Genomic DNA, 15661 nt, shown 5'->3' with positions numbered 1-15661 from the left:
TGAATCCTCTTGTGGCACTCCTGCAGCCGGTGACCGTGAGCTGCAACATACCTGGAAGGTGTCTGGTGGGAGAACTATACTGCATGTCATTCATCTCCACTTTCAACTAGTAAATAAAGGTGTCAAAATAGACAAAAAAAACCCATTTACATCTCAAACTGTTTGCTGTAAACATCCATTTTAGTTTACAGAGCCTCTTGCGTCACCCTTGACCTCTAACTACCAGACCTCATTACACACAATTCCACAACACACGGGCAACTGGCAACTTGGTAATAAATGTTTCACAAACTGCAAGAATTTATTAGATGTAGAGCATTAATTTTTAAAAGCCAGGGAAAATGTCTAGGGAAAAAAGAAAACTATGTTTATAGCTAATTATCATAATTTCCAATCAAAGGCGACATAGGCGTGTTATGGAGCCATAATGGAAAGGCGAGCCTCTTATATGTGGGAGCGGCCTCGTATGAGGAATTTCTGGGAGTGATAGGCCACAATTTCATTGAGGAATTGTGGAGTCAAAACTTTTGGATAATCTGCTCAACTTTTAAAGAGTTATGTGATATAATAACACCTCTTGTAGCAGCTTTTTTTTTTCCAATTTCACGTTTCCATTCCACGTATTTTATATTCCCAATTTCAATTTGTACAATTTGAAGGTTTATGGAAACCTGTCTACTATTACTAGTGTTGGGGTATCAAAATATGTTCAAAAAGCTCTGGGCCCGATAGTGGCATTGAACAAAGGATGAGGGAGTCATCAACTGTCACCTTCATGGTCTAGGGAACATGAGTCCCCATATTTGAGCAGATTACATTAAAACATTGCCAGTTGCTGAGACACTGCACACAGTAGATGCAAAACACTGAATAACCCCAACAGGACCCCAGGTGAATGACCATACCATTACTTTTATTGTAGATATACTGGGCTACAATTATAAAAAAAAAAGAAAAAGAAAAAAAAATCCCAAAAAACAAAATTAAAGGTATTTGTGATCCATAAGGTGCAGACCGCAAACCACTGCAGCACGGTATACAGTATGAGTGAGGAGTTCAATTTCTATTCCAATGTCCCTTAAACATTTGCTGCAGGTTGTGATGGCCCATAATTCCCCATACTGATAACAGTTCATCGCTCCGTCCGTTCAGCTCCACTCTGCTGGTGTTCTGCTGCTCAGTGACCACGCTCCCCCCCACACCCCCACACACCCCATCCACCGTCCCCCAAACAGTCACTGTCGGTGCTCTATGCTGGCTTTGTGAGACCAATATCTTGTCTCCCCACTTTCATTGTTTATCAAAGGCATTTCAGTTTTCTGTTAAGATTGATCACAATAAAAACCTTCAAGGAAAAATCCACCTGTAAACAAGACTACTGTTGGAAACCTTGAGTTCTGGCATTCGTTTGAATGCCACTTGACCAAGTACACCCCCCAATGGCACCGACAATACCCAATGACGGCACCCACCATGCAACAATGCACCGTAAAAAATGCCAAAGAATGGCCAGGCAAATGTGATCAAGAACTCAAAGTTTGTCCGGTCTCCAAATTCCCCAGATCCCAAATCAATAGAGTATGTCAGAGGCATGCCTGTACCCCACCTTGCAACCCGAAGAACTCAAAGGATCTGTCGCCAAAACCCTTGTGCCACACATCACACAACTCCTCAAGATGTCCTTTGTCCTTGCCTTGGCAGGTCAGAGACAAGTTAAATCCAATGAGGCACCGTGGATCAAACCTGGGGTTCTGGCACATTCTACAGATGCTCAACTGGATTGGAATCTAGGGACTTTGAAGGCCAGAGCAATGCCTTAAACTCTCTGTCACTTTACTTGGGCAATTCCTGAATAGTTTTTGCAGTGTGGCATAGTGCACTGTCCTGCTGGAGGAGCCACTGCCACTAGGTAGTGCTGTTTCCATGAGAGGGTGCACTTGCATGGGTGATGCCAGGACCAAAAGTTTCCCAGCACAAGTCAGAAGAATCTATCACTTAACCTGTTAGTACTTTCAATATTGTGGCTGATTGTTGTATAACCTAACAGAAGAGACCTTTGTCACGCTGGAAAGATCAGGATTTTGTGTTACTATGAATCAGCCTAATGTCATTTTTTCCAAATGACTGACCACCATCCAGTAGGTGGAGTGTAATTTCAATTCAATTTGTAGGTGAAACTTTTTAGACAAGCATTTTACTGTTGAAGAGTGAACACTATCTGATCAGGGTCCTTTGTCATGTTTCAGGTGTCTGAGTTTTTAAAAGGTTCTTCCAAAGAGAATCCTCCAAACGTATTTTATACTTTACAAAAACACGACAGACTAAAGAGCAGTCCAAAAACGCAAATGTACAAGTACAAGGCATGCCCTGTTACAATTACACAATTAAATTTTTAAATTTGAATACATAGCAAATAAATGCTTCAGTTACAGTTCCAAATCAGAAGAGTAACTTTTTTTTTTTCAAATAAAAGTGACAGCCCCAGTTTAAAGGAATTCACAAACTGGTGTCGTAGTAGGCTAGGCTTGTTAAAAGCAAGTGTGAACACTTCTGCAACATGTGATGACATATCATTATAGCAATGATTTATCCCAAAGTACAGAAGCCAGTTTGAGTGGATTTTTCCTTCAAGTTCGTGATAAAGGGCTGGGGGAGGTTTGTCTCGGAGGAGAAAAGAGGCTTGGGAGAATCGCTCTAATGACATGTCCATATCAAGGTAGTTAGAGGAGAATTAAACCAAGAGTGTCAGTTCATCATTCAAGTCATGATTGGACGTGCTAGTTTGACTAACAGCTTGTTTCCAAAAAGCTGTTTAAGGCAAGACGTCTGTAAGTGGCGTCCAGACATTTTACCCCCAAATTGCAGATTCTTTTTACAGTGTATTAGTCAGATGATAACATGCAGGCACATTAACTCTCCCCTCCCGTAGCCCTTTATTCTTTTTTAAATAGGTTCGTTATACCAGCAATTGAAACAGCAGCAAAGCCTGAACCACAAGTTAGTCCTCTTTAACAATACGGCATCATATATACACTTCTTTTTTTTATCTCCTCCATCGTTCACTCCCTTTCACACTCTGACATGAGGTAAAGTATGGCGCCCAAGTGCAATGCTCAATTGTGCTACATGTACAAAAAGAAAAGAAAAACAAATTGCCAGTACGAAAAAACATAGTCTGCTCTGAAGAACGCAGGACTACCTCAATTTCAGCACTACCACACACACCTCCGTCCTTGATTTAAAAAAAAAAAGAAAAAAATACAAGGCTGTTGGATGTTGAGAAGATTAACTGTGATCCTTATTTCATCAGTCACAGACAAAAAAAGAGTGGGTGTGGCACTGTATGAGTAATTTCACATTCTTTTTTTTAATAATCCCCCCTCCCTCATCCCCCTGGACACAAGTAGCGGGTTGAATGGGTGGAAAAGTACTAATGGCTGTGTGTGTGTGTGTCTGTGTGTGTGCACTACAGACAGGTGTTGGAAGGTGTGTGACTCCAAATCTGACAACATCTCTCTAACGGGGAAATCTTAAATGCACATCCCACATTACATGGTTTCCTGTACATCGGTAGACTTGAGAAATAATGACAAATTGCACTCTTTTTAAATTAACCGATTGTAGAAAGATGTGCGAAAGTTTCATGATATAACTTAGTTCACATTGATTTGAGCTGAGGGATTTCATCAATTCACACTTTAGAATTCCCCAAATTAACTATCAGACCCAAAATATAAAAAAGTATGGCACCTAACGAGAGATCGGAGGAGAAGTTCAGCTGCAGGCAGACGAAAAAAGTCCCCAAAAAGAGTAGATTTACATGGATGCTTTTCTTTAACATGAACCCATTCAACAAATTCAAAGTGAACATCATGAACTCTGAGCTGTAATGTTTCCATGACGTTGGAAAAAGTCAAAATAGTGTGTCAGTCCAACTAAAACTGAACTTTTAAAATACATGTCCATGTTAGTCTGACTGAAACTGTATGACAGCGAATTTCTCAAAGTAAGGCTAACACCTAGATAATGCAGTAGGGGGTCGATTTACTCTTTCATGTATACAACTCAACCGGACCTGAACTGACCTAGGCATTCTGCACATGCTGCATAGTCCCAGCACTGGGCTCAATTAAACGGTATAAATTTGTGGTAGAAAGCCGTCAAAAACAAAAGAAGAAAGCAAGTTAACAATGCAAGACAAAGGTACCAAGTAAAACATTGAGTACATACAAAATGTACAGCGCTGACAATGTATCCATGTTTACACTGTTCTACATGTATCCTGTTTGCCACTTGCTAACTTGTCTGATAACAGGTCAACCCAGAAGACGGTCCAACAGCAACCAGCTGAAAGGGGCATATCTCCACCTTCTGTAATGGCTTTGAATGTACTTCTGTTAAAGTGATTCTACCCAAGTGCTTGTATACTGGGACAAGGACTGTAGTCCACTAAACTGTGAATGCAAACGTACTGATTGAGGGATGTTGAGAACACTTGGACCGGATATTGAAACAACCCAGTATCAAGTAGCATTGTCACTTCTCCAGTAGGGCTGGGTACTGTTTTAAATGCGATACTTGTACAAATACCAGTACCCTTAAAGTTATACTAATACTTTAAATGAGAGCAGCTCCGGCAATGGCAGCAACAGAAAGTTTGCTGATCCAGTGTAGAGTCAGGACAGTCCAGGATCAGACCCCTGGTGCAAAAACCATCAAATGCAGGTATCATTCGACTGGATAATTATTTTTTTTTTAACTGGGTTTTCTAGGTCAGTGAAGTGCTCCATTGGTATCAGTATCACTTTAAACGTATTGGTATTAACATCACATTTTTTTAACCATATCAAGCCAAAGAGGAAACAAATAAAGGCTAAATCTAAAAGTGGCAGTTTGTAGCTGTACTTGTTAGCTGACATTTTGTTCTCATCCATACTTGGCCTTTTAACGAGAAGCCCAAGTCCCTGACCCTAAGTGGCTCTCAGGTTAAACTTGCCAATCTATTCTGGTTCTAGCCGAAGGTTGTGGACCCAACAGGAACTGAGAACAGTCTCTAATCAGCTTGACTTTGTCTTCATCATGCCAAAATATATAATGAGCAAATGATAACTGTCAACCCTGCAGCAATGCTGAAGTCAACCAAGCCAATGGAAGTAATTTATTCACAAATCTGGGAGCTGGATAAGCTGCCTGCTTCAAACCAACTGGAGGCACCATCACGACCGGATTAAGCCTTTATGGGACCCGGACTGACCTCCTTTCCTTTCATTCTGTTCGTAATGAATCAATCAATTATTATTCAGTCTGTGGTGACTTCTTTAGACACCCTTATTTAGGAAAATGCACACTTTTAGCTGAAATGTTGGAGGCCATAAAACTTGACTCAGACCACCTCTACAACATGGGGTCCTGAGTAATAACGCAGGTGGCCACCATCACTTTAGTTGGTGTTATGTTTATGGATACCACATAGAGAACCAGGAGTCTCTGGGGCCTTTAGGCAGGCATTTGTTGCTTTGTTGGGTTGATAATCCAGCTTCGGATAAAGCATGAGACTCTTTCATTGCTACTTTTTTGGACCTTGTGCCAAATGTTGAGGGTTCAACTGCTGTTGGGTCAGTTCAGTTCAAGTCTTTGTTTCATGGGTCCCAAAGTGTAGACTTATTTGTCCCTCCAGGATTTCAAAATGTTGCAATCGCAAAAATTAACTAAAATTAAGCCAATCCCTGTGATTTCTGTGCATACTCTAACTTTTCTTCAAATTTGACTATTTACAGCTTCTTATTTCATGGCAGAACTGCGCACAGTGTATTGATTCGCTAAGCCTCTCTCTCTCTCTCTCTGTTTATCGTAAGACCACTGCTGCAGGAATAACTTCTGTGCCTGGAGTCACAGACACAAATTGACAAGGCTAACTGTTAGCGGCACACGGCTCATATTTCCTGTACCCCGCAATTTCATTACAAAATGCGCATTTAAACCGCAAAATATATTGCGGTTTTTAAGAAAAGCTGCCGTGAGATCAGACATTTCAGGCCGCAACAATCACAAGTCAGCCCTTGAAATCCTGGAGGGACTGTATGAGGCAGAAAAGATCTCTACTCCTGCGATCTCTGGCTCAAACCGTTAACTCAAATTTGAATTCAACTAATTAAAATCTATTTTAAGCTGACACTGATCTCCCTCAGAGAAGGCACTGAGTTTTGTTTCTATTCAAGACATGAAACGCAAATCACTGTGAGGGAATGTCGACTCACTGAATGTGACATAGACAATAGAGTTATCACAGTAAAAAGAATACAGTATGTCACCGTCCGAGAGTTACTGAATTGAATTGCAGTTTTGTCCACAAATGAACACTGAGTGCACTGTGTGTTGAGGTAGAAGCACCTGTGGGTGGGATTACATGACTGTGAATCTGATTTCAGATAGCTATATTAACACAGTTTACAAACCACACAGGTACATGTCTTGTCCAACCCTTTTAAAGAAATAAGTCAAGTATACTCCCCGTTAAATTTTGGAGTAAATGTCAGAAAAGTTTAAGAGTGCAATCTGATTACCTCTACAAGCCTTTACCCATCTGATCAATCATTCCTCTGTTTGCTTAAAACCAAAAATTCAAAAACAGATTCTCAACTAATGAAATACCTAGTGAATGAGGAAAAAGAAGTTATGTGCAGAGAATACATTTCCTGCCCCCCAGTGTCAACCTCAAGAGTATTATGGGAGGGGGAAGAGACGACAACGCAGCTCTCCTCTGCAGCGTGATGGCTGACAAAACGGGACAACTGAATCAAACAGATTTCCAATCATTCCAAAAAAGGTCAAATAAAGAGGTATTATAGTTACAGTGCAAAAAAGATGAGAAATTCAAGCTTAATACAAAAAACATAGCACCAAACAAAAAAAGAAAAAAAAAAATAAAGACAAGAAAATGCATGCAATTAACTGAGGTATTCAAGTGAAAAAGGGCTTATTGATGAGAAAAAAAGGACATTTAGCGAGAAGCAAAATTTATCGAAACCACAAAAAAAAAAGGCTGGTATCCTTATCCCTAGGAATCGACTTCAACCTCATAGTGTCACATCTGTTATAGCTTTGGTAGGTACGGGATGTGAAGAACACTAGTGTGTTGAAATGAATTGGCCTTTTTCACAAAGACTGTATTTGAAAAGATTCTGTGTCTTACACGAGTATCCAATGTAGAAAAGTCTGCAGCATATTGAACCTGTGATATGTCTTTCTCTTCTTATATCAAAACTGGATGATTCGCTCCTTTGGAAAGACATTTAGTGCGCAAGAATGACTAATTCCATCCATTCTTGGTATCAAAACATGTTAAACCAAATCGTCAAGATAATGCCATTAACGTCGAATCTCGCTCTCACACGCTCTAGATATACCCATAGATTTAGAACATTTATAGAAGCAATCCAGTTGTCATGGTTTATACATAAGCTACAAGAACATGCAACCTCAAGTGCGGTTAAAAACTACTTTAAATTACAGTAACTGGGAATGTTGAAATTCCTATCCGTTTTGCAGGATATGAGGGTGAGCCTTAGCATCCAAGGCCAAGAATATCATTCATGTATCTTATTATTTTTTATATATATTTATATACTTTGCTACGTATATGATTTTGGTGTCAATGTGACCACACAATTCTCAAAGTAACAGACCCTAATGGAATAAGTGCAAAAATGATTAAGAATACCATTTCAAGACAGATTTCAGACAGAAGTGCCACCAGGTGTTTGCTCCAGTGGTATCTGTTAGCCAGGTCTGCCATTAGCGTTTTCAAAACCGCTTTAAAACTGACTGGCACTAGTGCACAGGCTGAGGAGTTTAGCGTTTTTTGTTGTTTTTTTTTTTCTTCCTACATACTTTGATTTACACCTTTGATTGAACTATGTACAATCTAATACTACACAATAAGCATAAGCCTCATCTCATTGACAGAGGTTAACAAAAAAAAAAAACGGTGAGGAATAGACATTGCAACCTGACCTTTTTTTTTCTTTTTTAAACACTTTGCTAAACGTTAATAAAGCACTCATGTGATTACACAAAGCAGAGAGGGAAAGCAAAGATTGTGTTTGCGCAAAAAAAAAAAAAAAAAAGTGAAATCTGTTGACAGATCAGTCTGCTTCTTTTGTTGCGTCTCCACACAGTGTTCCCTGGCTGCCTTGGTTGTGCCGCCGCAGCCTGAAGATGCAGGGCTAGCGTTGCGCTGTGTTGGAAATCTGATGTCGCTTTTTTTTTTCTCCGTTATCGTCAATAGCTTAGGTGCTAATGCTGAGAGCTCGGAGGAGGAGCTCAGTTGTTTTGGACCTGAGGTTGATTGGCTTTGAGGCTGCGCAGAGCTCGTCTCGCCGCCGCCGACTTGGCGATCCGGTAGCTGCGGCCCACTCCTTTGAACTTGCCCTTCCCGACGACCTCTACTGTCACCCGGACCTTCCCGTCATACGTTCTCTCTGCAGGGCTGCACATAGAAGAAAATAAGAGGGTTTCATATAGAAAATTCCGTATGTTCCCTAACAGAAGATTGAAACAGGCTGATATCAGAGACAGTTCCTCCTGTTCCACATATCATGCAAATTCTTTAAACGCTTCCTCCAAATGTATCTGTTGTCTTGATAAATTCACTATAAGGTATAAACCCATTGCCAAAAAAGCTGAGAGGCTGCGTAAAATGTAAATAAAAACAGAATGCAATGTTTTAAAAATCCTGTTAGATCTATATTCAATTGAACACAGTATAGAGACGAGATATTTAATGTTCAAATTGTTAATTTAAAAAATATATATATTTATACATGCACCCGTAATTACTTTTGAACTTCAATGGTATTAACCCCTGAGTTAAGTCCATTCCGATTGGCCTGTCCTTTAAATTGTGTTGTTAGAATGAATACTGTCCAGGTCAGGAAAGAGAAAACCGACAAAAACCTGTTTCATATGATACATGTCACAGCAGAAGCAGCCTTTGAATGAAGCTTCCTGCTGATCTCCTACCTGAACTTGGCAGTTTCTGGTTCCATCTCGAGCAGCTCCCTCACAGGAGAGCGTGGCACATTGGCAGAGAATTTCTCTGCAGAGGGGATGGAGTTTGAGGTAAAAAAACAAAACATCATCACTTTCAATTCATCAACAGAGCTGGTTATAGTCCTGAATGTTTGCTGACCTGAATGAGCTACTATGATGGCTGAAAAGTAAATTGATAGAATGTGCTTTTACTGCTCCTCACCTATGAGTGGCCTCATCATTGGATAATACACTTGCCACACTGTCTCCAATGACATCCTGCTGTCCATGTAGATTGCTCCGGCTAAAGACTCAAAGATGTCCCCCATGGCCTTAGGGACCTCGATGTCCTCCTCCTTCTCCTCATCTTCTTCAGAGCGTCGCAGCTGGTTACAAAAAAAAAACAAACAAACAAGGTTGACTTATGGGGCTTGTGATGCATTATTAACACCTATACTCATCTATACACACACAACAATTTACTGTAGTAGTAGTACTCATAATGTGCTATAACAGTCCAGAAAGGAATCATGAGTTATCATTGTATGTGTTAAGTAAAGTGAGGCACATATGAGTGCATTTATAACAATTCATGCTTCATCATAATGTTTCATTCTTGGTGTTAAGCCTAATCATGAAAATACATCTAAAAGACTGAAGTCTGACATCTAAAGACAACGTGTCAGAAGTCGGAGAGTTTTTAGTCACAGAATTAGATTTTGCAAAGACTGGAGAACTTTCAGAGTCACTATTTGCAACACTGTTAGCTTCAAAAAGGAAAAAAAGTGGACAGAAACTGTTGCTGACCTAAAAATCTGCAGTGAGTATGCTATATGCTGTAGCTAGGTAGCTTGCTAACCACTGTGAAATCATTATAAGTTACATCTATAATGGTTTATTACTGTTGATATAGTGCATCAGTAAGTGTGTAGTGGGAGTGTAGTCATGAAGCATTATGAATGTATTATAATTCACTATAAATGCCTTCATAAGGCATTATAAAAATGGTCTCCATAGAAACTGTTACCAAACTTTCTTTACTGTTCACAAGATCTTTTTAGCTTAAGGCTGGTGTGTGCCGTAGCGCTGTATGCACTGCTTGCCAGAGAACTGCACTCCGCTGGCCAAGTTACATGTTGCTGAAAGCAGGCGACGGGGGCGCTCTGATATAGTGGGATGGACGCCATTCTCTCTGTTGACAGTTAGTGCTCTATTAGATCAACCTTGAAACTGCTATTTTTGGGTGGAAAAGCTACATAATGTTGCTTTAACAGACATTTATTCAAATGAAAATCATTTTTTCATTACTCCACTACATGTAACAGTTTAAAGCATGCTACATTGGCAGCTTCATGGTGTTATTGTTACTCTGTGTTTCTTTGTGTTGTATTTGCAGTGTGTCTGTGTATGTGCCTGCTGTCCTGAGGCATTCGAGTACCTCTCCAGTAGAAAGAGAGGAGATCTGGTGCCATGATAACCCTTTCCAGGCAAATTAAAGCCAACTGCATGTTCTCCTCAGTGCTGAAATCTTTGGAATATGAAACAGATTCATACAAGCTGACAGCCCTCTTATTCAGGCAGATCTTTGTGAATGCTGACTATTATTTTATGGGGGGAAAAAACAATCACAGCAAAGATTAGGTTTCTTGCTACAGGGCTTTGTTGTTCAGTCCTGATGCTCGCTGTGTTTGTGGCAGGGACAGGACTCACCTCAGAGTCCATGCCTTGCATCTCGTTCTTCTCTAGCTGAAACTGCACAAAGTCGTCGATGACGTGGAAAAGCTCGGGCGAGATGGCCTTGAAGTACTTGTGGTAGTCGTACTTGACAGCCAGAGAGGCAAAGATGGTGTTGTTGACGAGTGCTGAGCGCAGGTCGGTCAGCACGCCGGGAGAGTGCTGCCGAGGGTCTTCATAAAGGTGCTTTGTTATGAGGTAGTCTAGAATTGCATCACCAAGGAACTCCAGCCGCTGGTAACAATCTGCAGAGACAACAAACAACAGTCAGACACGTGCTGAGGTGGAATCAGTATTTGCACGGCATATCAAGCACCAACTTGCAATGGATAATATGAAGTTTTTCCCTAACATTCATTCATCTGTGGCAGCCCACCATGATTAACCCTTTAACACCTGGATCGACATCAGTTTTGATTCAGACACCTTTCACAAACATTTAAACCTCTGAAACCTGAGAAAATTGGTTTCATTTCTTTCAAAAATACGAAGGAAAAAAGCAATGAGCAACTTGGCCAGAAATGTCTAGCAAATTGCAAAACTTTAGTAAAAAGTGAGAAGAAAATGGTATGAAAATTAGGCAGGGATTATTAAATATTATCAAAAAAAAAAATAGAATTATTTTAAAGAACAAAAACTTTGGGTATTCTTTTTATTTTTACCTCTTTGTGTGGTTGCTCATTGCTCTCTTTCCATGTTTTATTAAAGAAATCCAATTCTGCTGCCACTTACTGATGTTGTATTTCTGGAGCTAGACCAGATCATTAGGAGTGGGAAATAAATATATGTACACTGCTCAGTTCATCATTGCAGTTACTTGAATGGCCACTTGAGGCTGGCTCCAACAGAATCCCATGTTAGAAAGCCTGACTTTTTCGGATAAAGTGGGTGCTCAATGTACAGACTCTATGTCCTCGCTGGAACAGCTGCGGGTTCAATTCCAACCTTAGCCCTCTGCTGCATGTCTCTGTCTCTGTCTCTGTCTCTCTCATGCTCAACAACTCTCCTATCAATTAAAGGCAAAAATGGATTTGGTTCAGTTAGAAGGCACTTGGAGCAGAGCTGTGACGTACAGACAGGCTTGCGGCAGCTGTGTGTAGGAGTGTGTGTGTGTGTGTGTGTGTGTTCACACACCATATATCTTGCCTGGCTTTCAATACATGAAGCTTGCTCTGGCAGCACTCTCTCACACAGTGGTAAACATTTTGGCTGCCTGCTCCAAATGCCATGAAAAGCACTCTGCCTGTGGGATCAATTTCTTTTTAGAAACTCGAATTTTATTTATTATAGAACATAAGATTGGGGCAATAGTTTGGAAACAAAAATACTCTCGCCATGTTCTCCCTCACACTCTTTTCATACCTAACCAGACCTGAAAATCAATAAAACTGAATTCCCTACTTTTCCATGTCAGAAGTGAAAATCACACCAGGGATAAAATGAGAGTGAAAATTGGCCTTGCAATTATCCGTATTTGCAACCGTTATTTATAAATCCATTACAAGATCTGTGTGTAAAGTCCTCTCTAAGTTCTTGGTAACTTCTATCTAGTTTCAAACAGCTTATTCACTAAATGTCATTGCAAAATTTAAAGTGAATTAGTGTCTTTGTTGTTACACACTTCAGTAATGTGTGAATGAGTTGCCATGAAACATCTGTAGTGCTGTCCAACCAGAAGTTAACTGCAGCAGCACAAGCTTTAAAGAACTTCAGAAAAAAATAGCTTTTGTGTGTGTGTGTGTGTGTGTGTGTGTGTGTGTGTGTGTGTGTATATATATATATATATATGCATACATATACACATATAAATAATATTTTGTAAGATGACCCGCCCAATGAACACTGTCCCTTACATGTCAATCCACTGTCTCATCAATGGAGCCACCTGTCGTTCCAACGTTGGGAACAACATGCATTGACCAATTCCAGTGGAACCAATTTACCCACTTCCAATATTTGCCAACATCAGTCATATTCCATTTAATCTTCAAAAAAATATCATTAAAAAAATATTGTTTTGACCCAAATGATATCTCTGATTTCCAAACACAATGTTTTGAACTGTTGTGTAAGTGACACCTGAAACAGCCTGCTCTGTACAGCACACAGTGAAAAACCACCCTGCTGCTTTGAGGTGCAGTCTGACCTGTAATGGTGTTGTAATGGTAGGAAGCATGGGTGAAGGCTTGCAGGAGGTAAGCCTTGTTCTGAAAGGTGTAGTTGATCTTTCTTTCAAAGTTCTCGAAGCCGGAGATGAGGTGGTTGAGAGTTCGCTCTGCGTCAGGATGGTCCAGCAAGCAGCGGGGCGGGATCTTGAGCCAGCCGTAGCACAGGTCGATGGCTGTGCTCTGACAGCTCTGCACCACCACTCCTGTCAGGGCCCCTCTCTCCAACGGCAACACCTGCAGGCATCAGAAACAACTCTGAATACCTGCATATCCCCGGGGCCACACTTGTGACATCCCCTTTATCTCTTTGAATTTGCCACTTGTCTGTATATGGTGCTGAATCATGCAGTACTGAGACAGAACAGTGTGGGAGGTCCATACTCACCTTGAGGCCCAGTGAGCAGAGGAACATCTGGGCAGCTCTCTCTCCACAGCTGGTCAGGTAGCAGCCCAGCAGAGCCTCCACGCAGTCAGCGATGCTCTTGTCGGCGATGCACTGCTCTGTGTGTAGGTCGTAGGATATTGACTGCTTGCCGAGCTCGGCGCCGCAATTTTCCTCCGATGGATTCCAAAACCCCACCACAAAGTCGTCCTCCTCTCCGGCTTTACTGGGATCCAGGTAGCACATGGCGTCCCACGAGCTGTAGTCAAACTCCTCGGCGGAGGGCCCGCTGGTTACCGGCTCTGAGTGGTAGTGAGCTGTGGTGGGGTGGAGGGGCTTCTTGGGGGCCTTCCACTCGTATGGAGACTCCATGGCGGGGGAGGAGCCTGGGGTCGGGGTGAGAGAGGGAGGGAATCCGCTCAAGGAGATCTTCTTACCGAACGCACCGGAGCCCAACAGCATGTTGTCGATGAACTTGATGTGCTCCTTGTAATACTCCAGATCGTCCTCCATGTTCACTTCATCCTTTGGCTCGTCCTTCAACAACAGCTCACCGTCCTCGTCCACCTCCTCACCCTCGTCGTCGTCTTCATCGTAGTCATTTCCAGACTGCCCATTGGCCAGGAGCTCATCTTTGGCCTGGAAGATATGCATACGAGGAAAGCAGAGTTCAAGGAAAAAGCAAATTTCAAAGAGGGAGTTATGATTAACAACTGACCTAAAGAGTTATTTTCAGGTGTTATAAGGTGGGTTTTCATTCCATTCCATTCTAAATTGAAATTGCGAATATAAAATATGCCAAATGGAAACATGTCAATTTTGAAAAAAATCCCATTTATCACAAAAACACTCACACTTGCATGAGGTGGTATTTCAATGCTGCAATGGAAACACTTTTTGGCTTTTCTAGCTCACATGATGCTATGGCTATGTGCTTGTCAGTAGGAACTGGCTCCCTCATGATGCAGGAGGAGCTACAAGAGCTGTTATTGCATCACATAACTCTTCAAAAGTTGAGTGGATCATCTGAAAGTTTTGAATCCACAGTTCCTCTGTGAAATCGTGGACCATCACCTCCCAGAAATCCCTCAAACGAAGCCGCTCCCACGTAACGTATAACATGCATAACACGTGTAACACGTGTAACATGTACACACCGTTCTGATTGGAGAAGTCAGATCAGATCCCTAAATACTACCTAGATAGTTTATCGGCTTCAGTTTGGTTTTCCTTGCTCTGGTCTCCTCTCTTCCCTCAGGGGAATGACCCTAATGATTACCTCTGCCCACTTAAAACATCTCAAGTGCTGATTATTTTAGGGGATTGTAACATCAACTTCTATAAGCTCAACTGCTTGTTTGTGTTTTCTATGAGTGTAAGCTGATTATTGTTTGGACTTTTTTTTTTAAAGATTTTTTTTGGGCGTTTTTGCCGATCGATAGGACAGCACAAGTGTGAAATGGAGAGAGAGAGAGAGAGAAGGAATGACATATAGGGCTGAGGCCGGAGTCGAAGCCTCTATACATGGAGCGCCTGCTCTATCCACTGAGCCACCAGGCACCCCATTGTTTGGACTTTTGATCACACTATAAGACACTGATGTCTTGGAAGCTTTTGGAATTTTTTTCCACCTTTTTCAATTTTCTTGACACTTACTGCACAATGATTAAATAACGAATCGCAGATAAATCATTAATGATAAAAGTTGTTAGCTGCACCCATTACACTGACTACACTGACTCTGCTGCTCAGAGAGGCACAGTCATCAGGAGCAATGTGGGGTTCAGTGTCTTGCCCAAGAATACTTCAAAATGGGGACTGGAGGAGCTGGGGATCGAACCACTGATATTCTGATTAATGGACAGCTGCTCTATCTCCTGAGCCACGGTCTTCCTTCAGCCTTACCCCCACTGGCTCGATGCTCCCACAGATCCAAAGAGTCTGAAATGATTGCTGTGATACTACTGACTGTATGTCAAAATATCTCATGGTATCTACCATCACATCAACTCTACAGGTGTTGTTCATGTTATTGTGACCCTTTGGGGAACATTAATTTGTTCGTAAAAACATTAATTCCTGCACTTTGTAAGTCACTGACTGTGTATGCAATGCTGTATTACAAGACTGGGTTATGATTAACTTGATAAGTTGGCAGCTTCTTCACCTGAAACTGTGCTGCATAAAGATATTATCATTATCTCAGTGTAGGAACACATCTTTTTTTTTTTTTTACTTTTACTTAGGTGACTGTGCTTTTGCCATCAGGACTTTGGAACAACCTGCCTGAGGAGATTAGGCTCCCAGAATCAGTGACATCATTTAAATCACTTCTTAAAACCCAATT

General features: G+C 41.3%; 1 protein-coding gene across 1 annotated transcript in view; it reads right to left on the bottom strand.

The window, feature by feature from the left end:
• Positions 1 to 1104: 1104 nt before the first annotated feature.
• The window catches only part of dicer1 (dicer 1, ribonuclease type III), a 48533-nt gene continuing 33976 nt past the window's right edge, over positions 1105 to 15661 (bottom strand). Inside the window, exons 25-30 of the mRNA XM_042500226.1 lie at positions 13318 to 13953; positions 12911 to 13166; positions 10741 to 11009; positions 9254 to 9416; positions 9022 to 9097; positions 1105 to 8488 (exon numbers count right to left, since the gene is read on the bottom strand). Of these exons, the coding sequence (XP_042356160.1) occupies positions 8323 to 8488; positions 9022 to 9097; positions 9254 to 9416; positions 10741 to 11009; positions 12911 to 13166; positions 13318 to 13953 (1566 nt within the window). The 3' untranslated portion in view covers positions 1105 to 8322. The remainder of the gene's footprint in view (positions 8489 to 9021; positions 9098 to 9253; positions 9417 to 10740; positions 11010 to 12910; positions 13167 to 13317; positions 13954 to 15661) is intronic.

Source organism: Plectropomus leopardus, chromosome 14 (assembly GCF_008729295.1).
Source record: "Plectropomus leopardus isolate mb chromosome 14, YSFRI_Pleo_2.0, whole genome shotgun sequence".
NCBI lineage: Eukaryota > Metazoa > Chordata > Actinopteri > Perciformes > Serranidae > Plectropomus > Plectropomus leopardus.
Note: the sequence above shows the minus strand (reverse complement) of the source record. Positions and strands in the feature narration are given on the sequence as shown.